An 18,701-nucleotide genomic window follows, 5' to 3' on the forward strand; every position below is an offset into this window, starting at 1 on the left:
TATAATGTTTTTGTGATAACTTTTCAAGTGCTTTTAGTAGAAGTAAAAGGAAGAATAGTTAGGTTGGTTTATTAACTCAAATTCCACTAAAAAAACATTCCAAAAACCTACATAAATTTTGAAACTCGAAAATAATAAATTTTAACAAATATACACCGGAAACAAAACGAGTACAAGAACATATTACGACAATTTTATGAGGTTATATTTTTAATTACTTAAAAAGTCATTTAAAAAAGAAGTATAAAAAAGTAAGAATAAAGATGAACCTGGATAAGACGAGAGTGGTTGAAGGTGGGATATGTGAGGGGCTTCATCGTCATTCCAATCCAATCCGATGCACAAAATATCATAAAAATCAGATAATGGCTCTGGAAGAGCTGAGTACTCCTCAACCATTTGGTTCAAATAATGTTGCATCATGAACCTCTTCACTTCCTCACTACTTTTCTTTGACAAACTAAATTTCCACCCAACTTTTGTGTTTTAGTTTATTTTCAACATTTTCAAATGAATTTATAATTTAACTCCCTTCAGAAGAAGAAAATGATCAAACTTACTCGAACATTTTGTATTGAGTGAAGCTCGAAGAGTTGGTGCCACCGAGGGTGGGGAAATTTTCTTCTAGAATTGCATGCCACAATATTCCAAATCTTCCATGGATCTCTAGCTTTCTTGTGTTGATACCTACCATAATATATTAACATTACTTCAAATGCATACAAAATTTTTTTATAAATAAATATTTCGAGTGATTTGAATAGAAATTGAAAACCTAAAATAAGTTTGATTCCAAGACTAATTCACTTTTAGGGGTGTTGAAGGAGTCATAATGGAATGAGTTTATATCGTAATGTAACCTAATACTCATGTTTGGGTGGATCAACTTTGGTTCGATTTGTAATATAAAACTCGTCATGTTCTTATGGCCTTCAATCAAACACTATTTCTCACCGTTTCTACGTTTTACAATCTCATTTTTGTTTGTATTAGACCTTAACTTATTAACATATTCTTAATCTTTCATTAGTGAATCTGCATACAATTCCAACCATACCATAAAATAAAAATTGTTACATAATTATAATAAACTGTGAATGTGAACAAGGGAGTAGAGCATATGATAGTATGGTAGTAATTAACTAACCATTGGTATGAACGATTTCTCTAAGAACAAGGCAGCAACTACAAGCAATAGGTTGAAACGTATTACTCTCAGGCGTAATAGGAAGTTGCATATTGTAGACACCGCCGTGGTCGTGGCCGTAGTAACCCGGAGTTTGAAAATTTTGTGGTTCTTGACATTCCCAACGACTAGTTTCGCCGGGGAAGAAATAGTAATTACTACTGCCGGAAGGTTCCACTGTAGAATTCCAATACTCCACGTCAGCGGCGGAGGTGGCTTCACCGGAAGTGAAAGTGGGTGGTAGTAAACTTTGGTCTGCAGCGGGGGATTTGGCCATTAATTCAGCAGCGGTGGGCTTGATTTGGGCCATAAAATTGAGAATGTCGTCGGTGAATAAAGGGTAATTCCGATGGAATTGCCACGAGGGGAACTCGCCGTCCCCTGAGTCTGCCATTGATGGAGTTCTTGCATTGGAAGAGAAGAAGGGATTTTGAGTGAAGGGTTATAATTAATAATTTGTTAAAGCGCGGGAGGTGGTTTATTACCGTTGGTCGCCGGTCGGGCGGTTTTCTTTTTTTTCTTTTTCTTGAAAGGTTGCGTGGAGTGATTCTTCGGTGAGGTCAAGTCTAGAATAACAATATTGTATCACCAATTCAATGAATAATTTGGTATATTTACTCTAATGTAGATTTCATTTGATTTAACTTTTTTCCCACGACAGATTTGAACTTTTTTTTAAAGGTTGCGAGGTGGTGGTTTGATGAAGTCCAATTTAGAATAAATGTATTGTATTAGTACTTATTCTATCGTCAATTTAATGCATAATTTGATATATTGAATATATCGTCGAATCCAAATTAAATTTGATTTGACTTTTTTCTTATAATCTGGAAGATTATATTTTAGATTTGAAATATTTCGTGTGGTAAATTTAGTGGATTAGAGAACCTAATACCACATCTAGAGAATTTGGAATGATGTGATGGAGTTAGAGGTAAAAAAAGTAACACAGAAAAATGATTTAGCTACGTCAACTATAGGTTAAAAAATTAATAACACTTCCTTTGTACTGTTTCTCATCCTAATCGTATTTTCTGTTTCTCAACCTAATCGAGTTTTGCTAATAGAGATTTTAAATAACTTCTCAATGTGATACAAATGCAAAACGATTGCTAAATTATAAGTGTAGTCTCTAAAATCATACAATTACTTACGGACTTAAACTTTCAAATTTTCTAAACTATAAAACCTAAATTGGTAATTTAACATTATTATTCGATATATACCAACTGATTTTCTTAAATTAGAAGGAAAAAAATCGACATGGTTTCAAACGACGTCGTTACACTGTAGAGCTGATCATTGAAACTACGTCGTTTTCAGTCTTGAATTTATACTAACAATTACAAATGACGAACCCACTCAGAAACTGTCTGACGTATCATCTTCAATCGAAAGCATAGATTGGTATAAAACAAAATTCTCAAGAGACTGAAATGAAAGCAGCCATTTCTTCGTTGATAAGCTCCAGAAATTTCAATCTCCATCAATCCTCATTCTCCCGTTCCATTTTCCACCAGCCTTCCCTTCTTCTACCGTCTCGCTTTCCGGTCTCATCCACCGGCGGCGGCGGCGGCGCCAATTTAACCACCCTGCGCCATAAGTTTCGTTTCCACTCCATCAAGTCCTCGGCGAGTATGGCATCATCCTTCAATCCCGAGCAAGCTAGATCTCCACCGGCACTTCCGTTGCCGATCCCTCCCGTAACAAAGGTTAGTTTGTCAACTTGACTCATACTCAGCTCGGTTTTGTTTCGTTAACTAATGTGAGTGTCGATATTTCTGGCTTGTTTCGACGTAGTTTAAAATCGCGCTATGTCAATTGGCGGTGACGGCTGATAAGCAAAGGAATATTGAACATGCTCGTAAGGCCATTGAGGAGGCTGTGGAAAAAGGCGCCCAGCTTGTTGTATTGCCGGTCAGTTCTTAGGTTTTTTAAATTATTGTTAGTCTGGTGTAATTTAAGCTTTCCTGGTGGTATTTCGTGGTTTTAGAGTTTCTGTTCTGCTCGTGATTTTTTCTATTGTTCCATATTTCTGTGACAGGAAATATGGAATTGTCCTTATTCACCTGATTGCTTACCACTTTATGCCGAGGACATTGAAGCCGGTGGTGACGCCTCCCCTTCAACAGCCATGTTGTCGGAAGTTTCTCGCCGTTTAAAAGTCACAATAGTCGGCGGCTCAATTGTAGAGCGCTCGGGGGATAAAATTTATAATTCTTCTTGTGTTTTTGGTACTGACGGAAAGTTGAAAGCTAAACACAGGAAGGTACAAAATGATATACATACATGATTTTTAAATCCTGTGATGGAATACTAGTATTCAATGACGCATTAGAAATATTTCCTTATTTGATTTTGGATGTGGGAAGCCTTGATGGGGCACTTCGTTTATTTAGTGTGAAACTTTTAATGTGTTCCTAATAGTTTCACTTATTTGATGTTTACATATTGGTGGTAGATGATATAATATTGAATTTACTTTCAGTCATTAGCTTAAGTTTTTTTATCAATAGGTGATTTAAGACTTGTTTTTCATAAAACTGATTCATCTTTTTCTAACTCGATAATGCTGAAAAGAGTAAAGAATTCATACTTGACTTTCCACTGGTAAATTTAAAATCTCCACTTTTAGGGTGTTCCTCAGTTTGTCTTCTGAAACATTTTTCGAGTTTCTATTTTGTTGTTAGGAGATGGATTTAAAATGGTTATTAAATGCTTCAAGTGTTCTACAAGAGAACAAGTTAATGTTGTTTAGATTAATCAAATTTGTTTGAAGGATGGTTTTTTCTTGTTTAACTCATCACTCACGAGTTTATTGTCATTTTCATCTGCAGATTCATCTTTTTGATATTGATATCCCTGGAAAGATCACTTTTATTGAGTCCAAGACCATTGCAGCAGGTCAAACTCCTACTGTTGTAGACACAGGTCGGTTTGTGATTCTTTTACTCTTCATGGTGGTGGTTGTAAGTGTAAATGACACTTAAGCTTAACTGCAATTACGTTAATTCTTTTAGTGACTATGGTATTTAGAAACTAACTACTATTTGCTGGCTCATGCAGAAGTTGGACGTATTGGAATAGGAATCTGTTATGACATCCGTTTTCCAGAACTAGCAATGATGTATGCTGCAAGAGGTTTGTCCTTTTATTTCTGTTTCTTTTCCAAATTTTCTAGTCTCCTATGTACATCATGTCTTTTCTGTACTGAAGATCACCTTCATTAGCACCTTAGATTATTGCATATACTGTATGAATCATTTACAGTATGACAAAAGCAGTGGCTCTCCCTCTTTTTATATATTTTATTCCATGTGACATGATTAGTCCTATACAGTGAATTATATATTCTACCACAATATTCCTTTCTTTAAAAATTGTGCTTCCGTCTATGATATTAGCAGATGTGGATAATATGAGGACTCAACTTTTCAGTATCTATGTTAGTTATGGATCTCTTGTGTTGCATTTTTGTTAGAGCAGAGGCAAATTGTGTGTGCATAATTTGCCATGATAACTATGATCTGATAAAAGATGCATTTTTGACATGTCATCTGGTGGTATGCTTTAACTTATCAGACAGCCCATAGATTGTTGTGGTGCCCACACAAAATCAATCATGTTCATTTTAATTTTAATGTTGGCTATCTCGATAGAGCCATGTTCTGGTGCTGACACAGAAATTCTTAACATCAGGTGCTCACTTGATTTGCTATCCTGGGGCATTTAACATGACTACTGGACCATTGCACTGGGAGTTATTGCAGCGTTCAAGGTACAAGCTTCTGTCTAAATTTCTGCCTTCATGTTTTGTTGCTAATGTTCGCCGGCATGTCTTGATGTTGTGAACATGATGAGTAGTGTAGAGATGGTTTGATCTCCAAGATGGGTGGGTTTTAGTTGGGACTCGGCATCTGATGCCTAAAAATGCAGAATGAGTCCTGGGATATATTGACTACAACCACAAACAGTTGTGCGTACAGAGTATGTTGGGACCTGAGGTACTGGGTTGTCCTATTGATAAGTGTCATCTTTTGTGAGCCAAAGCCTTTTCCATCCTCTACATGACCAGGCCTAAAACCATTGTTACCTTTAAGAAAAAGGGGAAACATTTTTTTCACTTTCATTACAATGTGACCACTGTATAATTTGATTCTTTTGGTCTATTCTCCTTTAGATAATTTTTTTTGGGTCTACTCTATTACATCTTCTAAATGATTAGAAATTGTTTTACTTGTAAATCAGTTATTCTGTTTGTATTCTGTTATTTTGGTATATTTTCTTTTACTTCTTCCTCTGTTTTTACTAAGAGGATTACCTTGTAATCTCATGAATAGTGAATAATTGTCTGAACTCTTTAACATCTTGACCCATGTAATTAGTGATATACTCAAATCTGGAAGTGCATCAAATTGCATACTCCATTGTAGGGCTGTAGCTTATTGAAATACTAGATTGCTATAACTGATATTTTTGCGTTAATGTTTTATGCAGGGCTGTGGATAATCAGGTATGCTACAAGTCTTCAGTTTTTCTTGTTGCCCGTGTTATGCACAGACACATCAATATTGAAGAAAAAAATGATATCGATATGACATGATTGGTTGTGTGGCTATTTTTCTTTTTGGTTGAAGAAGGAGGTTGTGTAGCTGAATTTCTTTGACTATGATACTACTAGTTCTAAAATAACAATAATAATAACAATAACAATACAATCTTTTTCATTAAAAAAAAAAACTTCCATTAAGAAAAATGAGAAATGTACAAGAGCATACCCCCAAAAAAACCCTCCAAAAGGGAGTCGCAAAGCACAACATGCATGAAGTTAATAATGCGATCCTTCAAAAATACTTGTTCATTGTTCAATCTTTGCTGCAGTCTTGCAGTTGCAGTATTTATGCGTAATAAATGGTTGCACTTAACGTCATTGAATGTAATATAGTTTCCAAAAACACAAGGAAGAATCATTCCATCTTGGCTGTGAACAGAACAATCTTACATTTAATACTTTTTGTTGTTCAGTTGTATGTGGCAACGTGTTCACCTGCTCGAAATGCTGATGCTAGTTATGTAGCTTGGGGCCACTCAACCCTTGTTGGGCCGGTGAGTTGATGCTGAAGTTCACCTTTGCCATAATTCAATTATGCTATGCAACTGAAGCCATTATATATCTGTGTTTCAATTGGTCACTTTGGAATGTCTCAACTCTATTCATTGACGAACTGTGCCTTTTGTTGTAGCTTTATCATGTATTCTTTTCCACAAAATCATTACAGTATAATGCTTCTTTCAGTTTGGGGAAGTGCTAGCTACAACGGAACATGATGAAGCAATAGTCATATCTGAGATTGATTATTCCTTTATAGAGCTTAGAAGGTGATCCATCTTTCAAACCTTTTAAGAAGTGTTTTTCACATTATTCAACTTTCTCATTGATAGTGTGTTAAAACTATTCAGGACTAACCTACCGCTTCTGAAACAAAGGCGTGGTGACCTTTACCAGTTGGTAGATGCTCAGAGATTGAAATCCGAATGAAAGGCGCAAGGAGTGCTTTGAACGCTCCTTTGCTTAGAATTTCACCAGATTAGAATAAATTAACTTTCCGCTACTGCTCCGTCCCTACTTGTTTCGAATTACAGCGAGTCCAGATTACAACTGTTGGTGCTGTACTGCTACGGCGTGGCGCGAACAGGCAGCTCCCAGTTAAAGTTCAATTGTGCTGATGAGTAATGTTCCACATCTGTATGTTTTACTGAACTACTGGCATAACTTTGATTTAATAAAGGTTTATGTAGGACCTATATTACCCTCCATTTTAAATTGTGGAAACTGGGGTTAGTAAAGCCTAAAGGAAAGGAAAGAACTATTTTATCCATACCTAGACAGCTTTGCCACTGTCATTCGTCAAGGCCTTCAACAGAGACAGAAAGAAAAAGAATAGATTAGCCAAATGCGTTCTAGTTCATAGTCTTTATTTCTTTGGCTTTTGTTGGGAATAGAGCCTTTCTTTGGACGCTGTCTCCGATCCCAACCCTTTCTTGGGATCTGCACCATCTCCCACCCCTTTTAAGCCAAACTATGGCACCCCTTTTTCCTTTTTCTTTTTTCTTTTTCTTTCTTTCTTTCCTTCTTTTTCTTTTTTAAATCTAAGCTCTCATCCCAATCCGTACTTTAGTATACTTGTATTCGATCCCGGATTTGTTACTTTTTTCAGAGAAAAAGGAAAACCCATCCCACATAGATAATATGTCGGACCATGTTGTAGATAGAGCCACTAAGAAGTTCGTTTAATCATTTGGGAGAGGAAGGGGAGGCAGGTTCTAACCCTAGATTCTATAGTGAACAGTGTGCAAACGTTATCACATGGTCCCACCCACTATACGGTACATCAATAAGTATGTGTAATCGTGCTAACCATCGTGAGTTTGTCTAGTGATATAAAAGGAGACGGTCTCAATAATTAAGAGGTTATAGTTTCAATCCATGTAAGAATTAAATTCTTACGAGTTTCCATAACACGCAAATATTGTAGGGTTAGACGATTTGTCCTATGAGACTAGTCGAGATGCATGTAAGCCGGTCCGGACTCTCACATCACGGATATTAGAAAGAAAAAAGTGTAACCATGTTAGATCAATTGCAATATTGATCATTTAGTTCAATAACGTTGTGAGATTTTTAGTAGTGATGCCTTTTTAACTCTCTGATATTTTTATGATTAATCTTCTAGACCAGGGAGAAACATGTCTAAAGTGAGGTTGAATCTATCTAACAAATGAGTCTGACACAGCTTATGCAGGTGATGATCGATTGCTTTAATGAGATTAATATGAACTCTAATTATCTTACTTGTCTGTTGAAACTAATCTTTTTTAGACATGTCAACAATAAAGACTTAGCAATCCTTGGGTGGGCCACTAAACCGTATGGAAACCCAAAGGTAATGGGCATGATGGCCCTTGGAATTTAGTATTTACTTGGTTGTTTTCTGAACCTTTATTCTTTGTGTTTTTATTTGCTTATTTTCTCATAGATTCTTTACCATTTACCATTTGTTTGCATCTTTCTCTAGGAGAGTCACTGGAACTTTTAGGTAAACTCTAGAAACAAACTCATGTTCTTAAAACCACTTTTGGTTTTTAAAATTTGAGTTGGATTTTGAAAAACTTTGTAAAAAGTGGGCAATAGAGCAAAGAAGTTCACGTATAGGAGTTGTGTTTATAAGCCTAATATCAAAAACCAAAAACAAAAACAAAAAACGAAGTGGTGCCAAATAGGCTCTACTTGGTGCTTGGAACTCAATGTGTGAAAAAAAAAAAGGAAGAAGAAGAAAAAAGACAATGGAAGGACATTTCTAACTTTAATGTTATTTGTTTTACTTGAATTCTAAAGTTTGTTTCTTAGAAGAATAAAAGAGACAGTGAAAGGATATTTCTATACCTTTACCTCTAGCTTTCAGTAAAGGATTTTTACACTCCCACTCTTCTAATGTCCATTCCAGCATTCATCCACTGTTTTCTTTTTTTACTATTTGACCTTAGGGTATAAAAATTTGATACAATTATTGCCCTTTTTAACCCATCAAAAATTTCAGTCCAAACCGTATGGTAACTTAACTTTCTTTTTCATTTTCAATTGTGAATAAAATTAAACACACTTTTATAAGCTCTAGTCAAAAGGCTAACCACAAATGTCTAAGAAGATCCAGAAATGATGACTTTGATGAGCCTTTAAAGGCGTCAAAATAAAGACATTCCCTCTCATTCTCTTTTCTTTATTTTGTTTGAAACAAAGACTATAACAAATAGATAAATAAACAAAAGCAAGTAATACACCAAATTTAAGAACTCAACTAATGAGTTGTGGGTCTCACTTTGATAAGCTCTCTATTTAGTTACTTTTATTTTTATTTATTATTATTATTATTCATTCATTCATTCAATTGAGAGCAAGGGACCTGCTGGGTCTCTGCACGACAATATATTATTTGGTCTGTATTGAGCAATATTTGGCAGCCCCTCCCCACCTTCACAGGCAAGGACAAAAACCCCATTAATTACATATGTCCATTTCTCTCTGATCTTATAACTATTTTCTTTCGGATTATTGTTTAGCTTTCTGTCTCTTACAGAACCCACATTTTCCATTCCCCCCTTTATCTTGCAGCAAATTTAAAAGAAAAATGGAAAATTTTAGTTTTCATTTGGTTTTCGGGCTATATTAGATTTCAAAATGTTTTGAAGATTTGATTTGTGTTTCAGTTTGATTTTTAGTTTTCAAGATTTATACTTCAATTTTTCATTGAATCATTAGTAGTGTTAGGTTTATTAGTTAATTCATAATGTATGATTAGAAATTTTGAATTTAATTTGGATTGTTATTAAAAATAGTGAAACTTGATAAATTATAATTCTTTTCAATTACAATATTAACTAAATTGATTATTTAGTGAAAAATTAAGGTTAAAAGTGAAAATATTGAAATGAGTGGTTAAATTGAAATAGAAGTCAAATGGTTTAGAATTAAAGTAGAGTGAACTATTTTAGCCTTTCTCACTCCCCATTCTCCTCTTCTTCACACCCCTTCCTTGTAGAGCTTCAAATATTTACTAAGTAAAAGTAGCAGGCTTAGCAACCACTGCAAAAGAAAACAAACAAAAGTTGAGATGATAATTTGTACTCCAAATGGAGACTATTATAATCTTCAAACTATTATAGGTCACTTTTCTTTTCAAAGGCTCCCAAATTTTCATAGTAAAGTTGTAACCTCTAAACACACCATGTCATATGTAATAAACTAGGCGTAATAAACTAGGCCTAAATTGTAGTGGTCACAAAACCATGCCATATGTAATAAACTAGGCCTAAATTGTAGCGGTCACAAAGTATTTTTTCCACAAAAGGAAAAAAAAAACCAATCTAGAACTGAGGAGGAGACCAATTGATGGTGCAGCTTTCTTTCTATGTTGCCCTTCTTTTTTTACTCAATTCATTATTTTATTATTATACATATACACACACACACATATATATATTTTGTCTTGAGATGCATTAACATCTTGCAAACCAGATGTTGAAATCATGTGCTTTTGACAAGGATTATGGGGACACACTTCCTTTCACATTTGTGTGGTGGTTTTTTGTTTTGCATTTTGCAATTTGGGGTCTCATATTCCTTCTATTTCTAATCAAAACCCTCAATTGCCTTTCCTTTACAGCTTTCTTTTCTTTTTTTTTGCTTAATCATTGATGCTTACTTTCCTCAATGCAATAAGGGCTTACATTACAATTACCATCCCACTTTACCTTTTTGAACCATTGTGTTTGTGACTACTGACTCATTACTATACTCTCTATTCACATTTATGCCTTCTTTATCAATAGTTTTTGGTTTACTCATTTCCTTTATTAAACAAGCTTTTACAGTCTTCCTTTTTTTTTCTTACCCTATTTTTCATCATCCATATTTTGAAATATTTTTGCTTTAATCCCCTTTCTCAACTTTATTAAAACCCAATTCCATTCTTGTTTTTGCCCTTCCAAGTTCATTAACGTTTTAAAGTAGAAAGATCCAAATGAAATGGGAAGAAAAAGTTTTCCTTTCCTGAAATTTTCATATCAACAAACAGTTCAAAAGTGTATATTGCAGAATAAAATGAAATGGAACAAAATTATTAGTGAATAACAAAAGCTAGAAACAAAATTTCACTTTTATTTATGGAAAATGTGAAAAATACAAAAGAATGAGATGGCTTCTTCCAACGCCTTGTTGAACACTTCACTTTTGTGATGATGCAAAAAAGCTGCTTAAATTAAACAACTTTCAAGCTTTCTTTCCCCTTCAAATTCATTTTAAGGTATAAGCTAATTTTCAAAGATTTGAGGAATCTAATCTTTGGTGATTTTATTCAAAATCTCAAACACACTTATTTTCCTCAGGGCAATTTGCAAAAAATACTCTAATTTTAATTGTATAAGAAATTGTACTCTCAAACCTATATAATTATAGTAATTTTAACACTTGGGGCAATATGATGAGTTAAAATGTAATTAAAACTACATGAGATGAGATTAGAGGAGTGTTGAAATGCAAGAATGATTGAAGATGGAACGAAAAACGGGATTGTGAAGTGTGAAAACATCAATTGAAAACTATTATAATAGAATGAGTTTTATATTACATATCGAGCCTAAAACGCTCGATCTAAACATAGATTTTATATTACGACACAAACCAATCTCATTACATGTTTCAAGCGCTCGGTGTACTTGCAATTATCACAAGTTTTCTTTTTCTCCTTTTTGTAATGCAAAGTACCCTTGTCCCTTGTAATTAGCTTTAGAATCAAGTGGTTGAGTAGTAGAGTATTATTATTACACAACCGACGCTCAGAAACTGTTTCCTTTTGTCAATGATGCTTCAAAATTTGGGCTGACAAATGTTTGTTGCCTTTATTTTTAATACGGTGGTTAACAATATGGTACAATGTACAAACAACACATTAACTTTGCTAAAGTTATTTCCCTCCTCATGTATGATAGGCTAATAGCTACCTACTTAAACCACTAAAATTATGATGAACATTATTTTGTACTAAAAAGGCTTTCATTCAAACATAATATTAATACCAATTGTGTTGACAGTGAGAATACATATTACATAGTACAAGTTAGCTTATGAAGCCTTTAACTTTTTAGGCTATGATATGTTATATTGTTTAACACAATAATTTACTTATGAATGGGTGTTATTAATTTCGATATGATATCAGTGTAAGGAAGTCATAATTGAAATGCATATGGTTTGACTGTCAATAATATGTTTAGCAGTAGAACGTTATTGTATTATTTTACCTATTGGTTAAAGATATTTACATTAATCATCCAATGAACTGATGTTCATATTGGATATATCGCTCCCTCAACTTTATCTTCTTTATATCATATGTATATAAAAAAAAACTAATTAATGTTTAATATTGGTATATAGCTTAGTGGTAATTGTACGGATTAAGTACTTAGGGTCGTATGAGCTACATGTGTGCAAATGTTGAAGTAACATAGTCTAAATACGACATGTTCAGTAAATAAATTTAAGTGTACTATTTTCACTGCATCAAACACATATTTACTAGCTAAAAGATAATTGAATTCACTTATTTAATAAAACTAGAGAGGAATTCACTTATTTAATAAAACTAGAGAGGGAAAAGAAAGAAACGTCCGATTTCATTTATGGCATCTTACCATTGACATGTCTATAGACACTTTGAAAGTGATTTTTGAAATATTTTAAATCCTTTTTATTATATTTAAAATCACTCTAAAATATACTTTTACGCACTTAAAATATTAAAAAAAATTAAATGATTAAAAACACGTTTTAAATTATACTTTAAAAATAATTATAACTATTTTAAAATCAGGTAAAAAACTGGTTATTATAATCTTAGGTCATAAGAGTCCGATTACAATAGTATGCATTTTTTTAAAAAGTAAAATAAATTAAAATAACAAAATTTTAGCTTTCTATTAATGATATAAACTAATAGACTTCTATTACTGTCTACCAATTTTACTGATAGAAGCACGTAGGTGTCTATCAATGTCTATTATTGATAGAATCTGAAATTTTGTATATGTTGTAAATATTTTGTCAAATTTATTATTTTTTATAATGGTTTATATTTGCGGTGTATATTATTTTAATTTGAATTATTATAGTATGGGTTGGTGTATTAGTTTGAAAATGAAATAGTAAAAGCTAGTGAATTAATTGTAATGAAATAGTATTTATCGTTAAAGAAAATGATTATTATAATAGATTTTACTCTTTTTTTTTTTTTTTTTGAAAATATGAAAGTAGAAACATATTTACCGACTAAAAAAAATAATTGAGTTCACTTATTAATTATATTTAATTAAAGAAGAAAAGTACACCCAATCATAGAATGTGGATTAATTAATTTATATATATATATATATATATATATAAATTTCAGCCGTTATTAGAGGCCGCGATCAAAGCCCAATCAACGGCTCTCACAAACTCGAAATGTTAGGGAGGGAGAAAGGAATAAACTAAAGCGTTAAAAATTTTGCATTACAAAGGAGAAAAGAACTAAAAAGCAAAAGGGGAGAGGACAGAATAGTAAATTTAGTAATGCCACGTCATTAAAAATAAGAATATTTAGAATTGATATCAAAATTAGGAAAAGCATGCGCGTGAGGGGATCCCTTATAAAGTCTCTCTTTCCTGTTCCTTCTTCCACCTTCACTTCAAGCGTGCCTCTTATTCTTCTTCCCTTAACCTTAACCTTAACCCTCACTACTTTTCTCTCTCTACTACACTTCAACCGCTATTCTTTTCTTTTCTTTTCTTTTCTCTGTTCATCTTCGATTCAGCAAAATTCTTGAGGATTTGGATTCTGAAGAAAAGTAGTATTGATCCAATTATGTGTAATTTGTTTTTTTTCTTTTCTTTTGGAGAACAGTTTCTGTCATCTTCCGTGGCAGCTTTTGAACCTTCAGAAGGAGACAAGAAAGAGATGAAACACGGCTTCAAACCCTACTTCTTCTCTGATATTATACTGTGACGGAGCATTCCGCCATTGTCGTTTTTCTCTCATTTATTATCATCATTTCGTTTTTGTTTTCTTGATTGGATTTTTTTCTTTTTGGAATCATGAGTGGTGAGGAAGTTAGGGTGAGGAGTGGTGAGAGGTTTAGGAATGGAGGATGTGGTAATGGACAGTCATTTTCTTCGAGTTTGTTGGATGAAATTTATCGTTCGATTGATGATGGAGGTGATAAGAGAAGTGGAGAATTGAAGTTTTATAGACAGAAGGTGCTGAAGAAACAAGGTAAGGTGATTGGGAAAGCGCAGAGTGATGTTGAAGACGAGGAGATTGCGAGTCTTCATCGTGCTTTGTTGATTGAGAGATGGATCGAGAAGAAGGTTGCTGAAAAAGTGAGTGCTCAAAGGAGACGGTCTCTGACGGAAGGTGAGATAAAATTTCAGTTGTATCAGCATGATCGGGAAGAAGACGTTCTGTTCTTTAGTTCAACTTCGAGTTCTTCCGATTCGAGTTTCGGCGGATTTTCATCTTCGGATACTGAATCGATGTATGGTTCGAAATCGTTGACGCCGTCTTGTTTTGCAAAGTTCAGGCCGAAGCCGATTCGAACCAGCGTCTCGGCTCCACCGCCGGAGAAGACGGAGGCAAAGCAGAGACAAAGTAGAGAGAAGCCACAGTCCAAACAGAGTAATCAATTCGTTGAAAACAAAGAAAAATCACGAGGTTTCGACGAGAACGCCATGATTAAATCAAAATCTAGGGCGTTGAAGATTTACAGTAATTTAAAGAAGGTGAAGCAACCGATTTCACCAGGAGGACGTCTCTCAAGTTTTCTCAATTCAATCTTCACCGCAGGAACTCCAAAGAAGACAGGAAACTCGGTATCATCAACCACCCTCTCTGAAGATCCAAACTCAGAAAGAAAATCAAAATCCGGCCAAACTTCCACTTGTTCTTCCGCCACATCGTTTTCCAGATCATGTCTAAGCAAAAGCTCACCATGCTCTAGCGAAAAACTACGCAATGCCGATAGAAGAACAGTCCGATTCTATCCAGTAAGTACAATCGTAGACGAATATTGTAGACCTTGCGGACACAAATCCTTATACGAAGAAGAAGATCCAAAATTCCAAATCAAGAACAAAGCCGAAAGCGCAGAATCAACAAGCAGAAAAAACACAACAGATTATCAACAACAAATGAGGAAGAAAAACGATTTCCTTATTAGAAATTTCCACCACCCGGACAATGATCTATCAGAAGAAGACGACGAAACAGCAAGTTGTTCAAGTTCAGATCTGTTTGAACTAGATCATCTGAGGGAAATGAGCGGCGGGTGCAGCAATCGGTACCGTGAAGAACTTCCGGTGTACGAATCAACCACTCGTGTGGATACAAATCGAGCAATCCGCCATTGCTAATTAGGTTTTAATTCGATTAGTGAATAATAGGTTATTTATTATCATTACAATGATTCAGCCATAAAATTTGTTATAGTGATTGATGTGTTTGTTTGTCTGTTCGTTCTTCGGCAATTTATATTCTTTTCTTTCCTTTTTCTTTTTTTAGGGTTTAGTATGAAATTAATTTAATATATGTGGAAACTGAAATGGTAATTTTGATGAAATATTTTTGTGTTACTGAGGAAGGGATTTTGAAAGAAAAGGAAAGACAGAGGAAGGAAAGCGTGTGGTAACGTTAAAAATAAAAAATCTGAAAAAGTAAAATTGTGGGGATTACTCTTTTTTTTGACACTTTGATTTTGATGGAAGAGAAAGGAAGATGAGATGAATAGTAGAAATTTAGTCACTTCTTCCTTTTTTTTTCTTCTTTTAATTATATACACAACACTCCCAACATCTTACAACTAAAGTCACTAACAACTCATTCACTTCTTAGTTAGTAGTTAAAACTATATGTTCTTTTTACCACTATGCATTTATAATTTCACGAAATTTATTAAATTAAATTCTATAGAATGGGTAAATTTAAAATTTAGATTGATAGGTTAAAATGGAGGGAGTGAAATGAAAAATGAAAAGGATAAAAGAAACAAAATAATAATTTTAATGGAAAGGGAAAAGGAAAAGGAAAAGGAGAAGGAAGAATGAGAGACAAAGAAAGAGAATGTGATGGTAAAGGGAAAGGCAGATCTTCATCCCCATGGGAACAGAGAAAGTAAAAGATTTTCAAGCTTTTCTTCTTTCTTTCTTTTTTTTTTTAAAAATTTTTGGGGTTGGGAGTGTTTTAATTTTGTCTGCAAATTCTAATGGGTGTTGGCCCCTCTTGCTACTTCCTTCCCCATCTCAATCAAACATCTTCTCTTCCTTTTCTTTTCCCTCCAAATACACCAATATTGTTATCTATTCAACTAGGGTCCATAGCTTGATATTTTTATCAATATTTCTACATTTCTTAACATCTATCAAACTTTACGTAACACTAGAATGTTACTCTAACATTATAAATAATATGACATGTTAACTCATTTTAAAAAATTATAATTCTTTCTTTTATTGATTTCTTTAGTTAAAATTCTCCTAAAATTAAGATATGGACGTATAGAACTTTATCCAAATAGACGTGCTTCTAACCTATGCATCCATTTTCATGAAGTTAAATAATTAATGCATTTTTTTATATTTTTTAAGGAATTTTCTTTAAAAAAACTATTTATAGACAAAAAAAAAAACACACAAAATTTATTACCTTTTCAAATATTTTTGTCGACTTTTCTCCTCTTGACAGTTTCCTTTTTTTAGTCCATAAATAATTTGATTTAACCATTTTAGTTTGCATGTTTTTTTTTATTAAATTTGTTTAAAATTTAATCTCTCAAAACTAGCTTTTATCGTAATTGTTTAAATGAGACATTTTAAATACAAATATATATTGTTTATTACAATAAATAAACATTATACTTGAAGAAAAGAAAGTATATTTATAAAATATTTGGAGGGTGTAAAGAAAAGAAGTCTAAATTCCAAGAAGGAAGGCGGTGGATTCCTTCCAAGTTGAATAAACTCATACATCTTCTTACCTAATTACTAATTAATTTGACAAACGTGTAAGGATTATTATAAAATTAACAATCATATTTCAATCATTACTTTGTATTCTTATTAAATTAAATAATTACAACAAATAACAAACCACCCCTTCCCCATTATTCATAAACTATATTAATTAAAATATACTAACAAGTAATTAATTCCTTTTAATTAACAAACTTTGCCCACCAACTTGGATTTCAATTTTTTATTCTTTTCTTTTGTTCATTTCCATACCAAAATCTTCAACCTCATCACATTCCCACGAACTAATATATTTCTTCCCTTATCAATAATATATATAGATCCATTAAATAAGAGTTTTTTTCAAATAGAAAATAAAAATTTAACAAATTATTTACCATATATAAAACAAAATAGATAAAATTTATTTCAGTTTGTCGTTTAAATATTTTATTTTTTTTAATAATATTTTATATCTTTTATTTATTTGCATAGTAAATTAAAAATGTGGTTACATGGTAAGGTTTGTGCTTATATGATTAATTTAACTTAAAAGTGGTATATATGTTATGTTATTAATACATCGTTTTTTTTCTATTTTTGTTTTTGAAGAATACGTATCATTTCAATTTTTATCGTATGAGGTTGAGTTTTTAATCTATTTATAAAAACAAAAAGAAAAATGATTAAAAACAGCAAATTTGACAAAATTTTTACACCATTTAGCTATATATGATATATTTCTATCAGTGACATTGATAGACAATGATAACAGTCTATCAGTTTCTATTATTGGTAGAATCCAAAATTTTGTTATATCTTGTAAATATTTTAACTTATTTTATTATTTTAAAAATAACAATAATATAGCTATCCAATAAAGCTTAAAATTTTCTATTATTAAATTTGTGAAATTTTTTAAAATAATAGATTTTACAAAACATTTACATCCTATAAGAAATTTTATTAGTGATAGTGATTGATATGTTATAGTAATTGAAAACTATCCGTCATAGAATCCAGTATTTTGTTATAGCTTGTAAATACTTTAATTTATTTTACTATTTAAAAAAAATCTACTATTAAATTTTTTTTAAAAAATAAAAAATAATAATTAATTGATAGATTAAATATAATTATAAATTCATCTTTAATAAAATCTTAGTTTTTTAGGTTTTATTTAGTTTCGTTTCATTTTATTTTCTCTCACTATCTTTGAATGATTTACATATTTTAAAATACATTACTTGAATTTTCAACCAAATTCAAAACACACAATTCTTTTTTTTATGAAACTACTTAATATTTTCAAAAGTTTAGTACTATAATATAAATAATACAGTAAAAAAGTAAAAAATTGAAGGTAAAAATAGCATCAAAATACTCAATTTTGTAAATAAGTGAATAGAAAAGAAAAAAATTTCAAATGAAGTCTATACATTTTAATTTCCAAATTAATAGTTTATAAATAATAATTTTAGAAACCATCCATTGCCATTTAGAGAGAATTCTAGGGATAAAAATGAAAATATAAAAGAATTTTTCAAAAATACAAAAAAAAAGAAACAAATTATTTACACTCATATAAAATCTATTACACTTAATTTTTTTTCATAAATATTTTGTGAATTTTTCTATTTTTAAAAATTTATAATAAAATAGTTTTAAAAAAAACAAATAATAAAAGAGAGTTTCAATGATTGATACGAGTTGTTAATTTCAATTGGTCATTACCTAATTTTTACAACAAATCTAAAATCATAATCATCAGATTCCTTCTTGATTGATTCTCCCTTACCCCTTTTCTATTATTTTCATCAACCATTTTGGCCCCATCATTCCCATTTTTTTAAATATTTAACTAACTATAAACTTCACATTAGTAATCTCAATCTCATTTTTAATTTTTATTCCAAAAAT

The 18,701-nt window shown here is 32.1% G+C and overlaps 2 protein-coding genes across 2 annotated transcripts; both read left to right on the top strand.

Annotated features, from left to right (window-relative positions):
- Nucleotides 1–2,527: 2,527 nt before the first annotated feature.
- LOC101213917 (omega-amidase, chloroplastic) lies at nucleotides 2,528–7,067 on the top strand. Its single transcript, XM_004141290.2, has 10 exons — nucleotides 2,528–2,898; nucleotides 2,987–3,103; nucleotides 3,231–3,455; nucleotides 4,024–4,117; nucleotides 4,253–4,327; nucleotides 4,886–4,964; nucleotides 5,684–5,699; nucleotides 6,212–6,292; nucleotides 6,483–6,565; nucleotides 6,647–7,067. The coding sequence occupies exons 1-10, from the start codon at nucleotides 2,623–2,625 to the stop codon at nucleotides 6,723–6,725; spliced, it is 1,125 nt and encodes a 374-aa protein (XP_004141338.1). The 5' UTR covers nucleotides 2,528–2,622; the 3' UTR covers nucleotides 6,726–7,067.
- Nucleotides 7,068–13,874: 6,807 nt separating this feature from the next.
- LOC105435316 (protein BIG GRAIN 1-like B) lies at nucleotides 13,875–15,188 on the top strand. The gene has a single exon (XM_011655893.2). The coding sequence runs from the start codon at nucleotides 13,875–13,877 to the stop codon at nucleotides 15,186–15,188; it is 1,314 nt and encodes a 437-aa protein (XP_011654195.1).
- The last annotated feature ends 3,513 nt before the right edge of the window (nucleotides 15,189–18,701 follow it).

This window comes from Cucumis sativus, chromosome 4, assembly GCF_000004075.3.
Source record: "Cucumis sativus cultivar 9930 chromosome 4, Cucumber_9930_V3, whole genome shotgun sequence".
Classification (NCBI taxonomy): domain Eukaryota; kingdom Viridiplantae; phylum Streptophyta; class Magnoliopsida; order Cucurbitales; family Cucurbitaceae; genus Cucumis; species Cucumis sativus.

Excerpts from the sequence above, each read along its gene's own strand:
- LOC101213917 (XM_004141290.2), top strand. The coding sequence starts at position 2,623 with ATGAAAGCAGCCATTTCTTCGTTGATAAGCTCCAGAAATTTCAATCTC. Across the intron at positions 3,104-3,230 it reads CCCAGCTTGTTGTATTGCCG|GAAATATGGAATTGTCCTTA; the intron begins GTCAGTTCTTAG and ends TTTCTGTGACAG. Across the intron at positions 4,328-4,885 it reads AATGATGTATGCTGCAAGAG|GTGCTCACTTGATTTGCTAT; the intron begins GTTTGTCCTTTT and ends TCTTAACATCAG.
- LOC105435316 (XM_011655893.2), top strand. The coding sequence starts at position 13,875 with ATGAGTGGTGAGGAAGTTAGGGTGAGGAGTGGTGAGAGGTTTAGGAAT.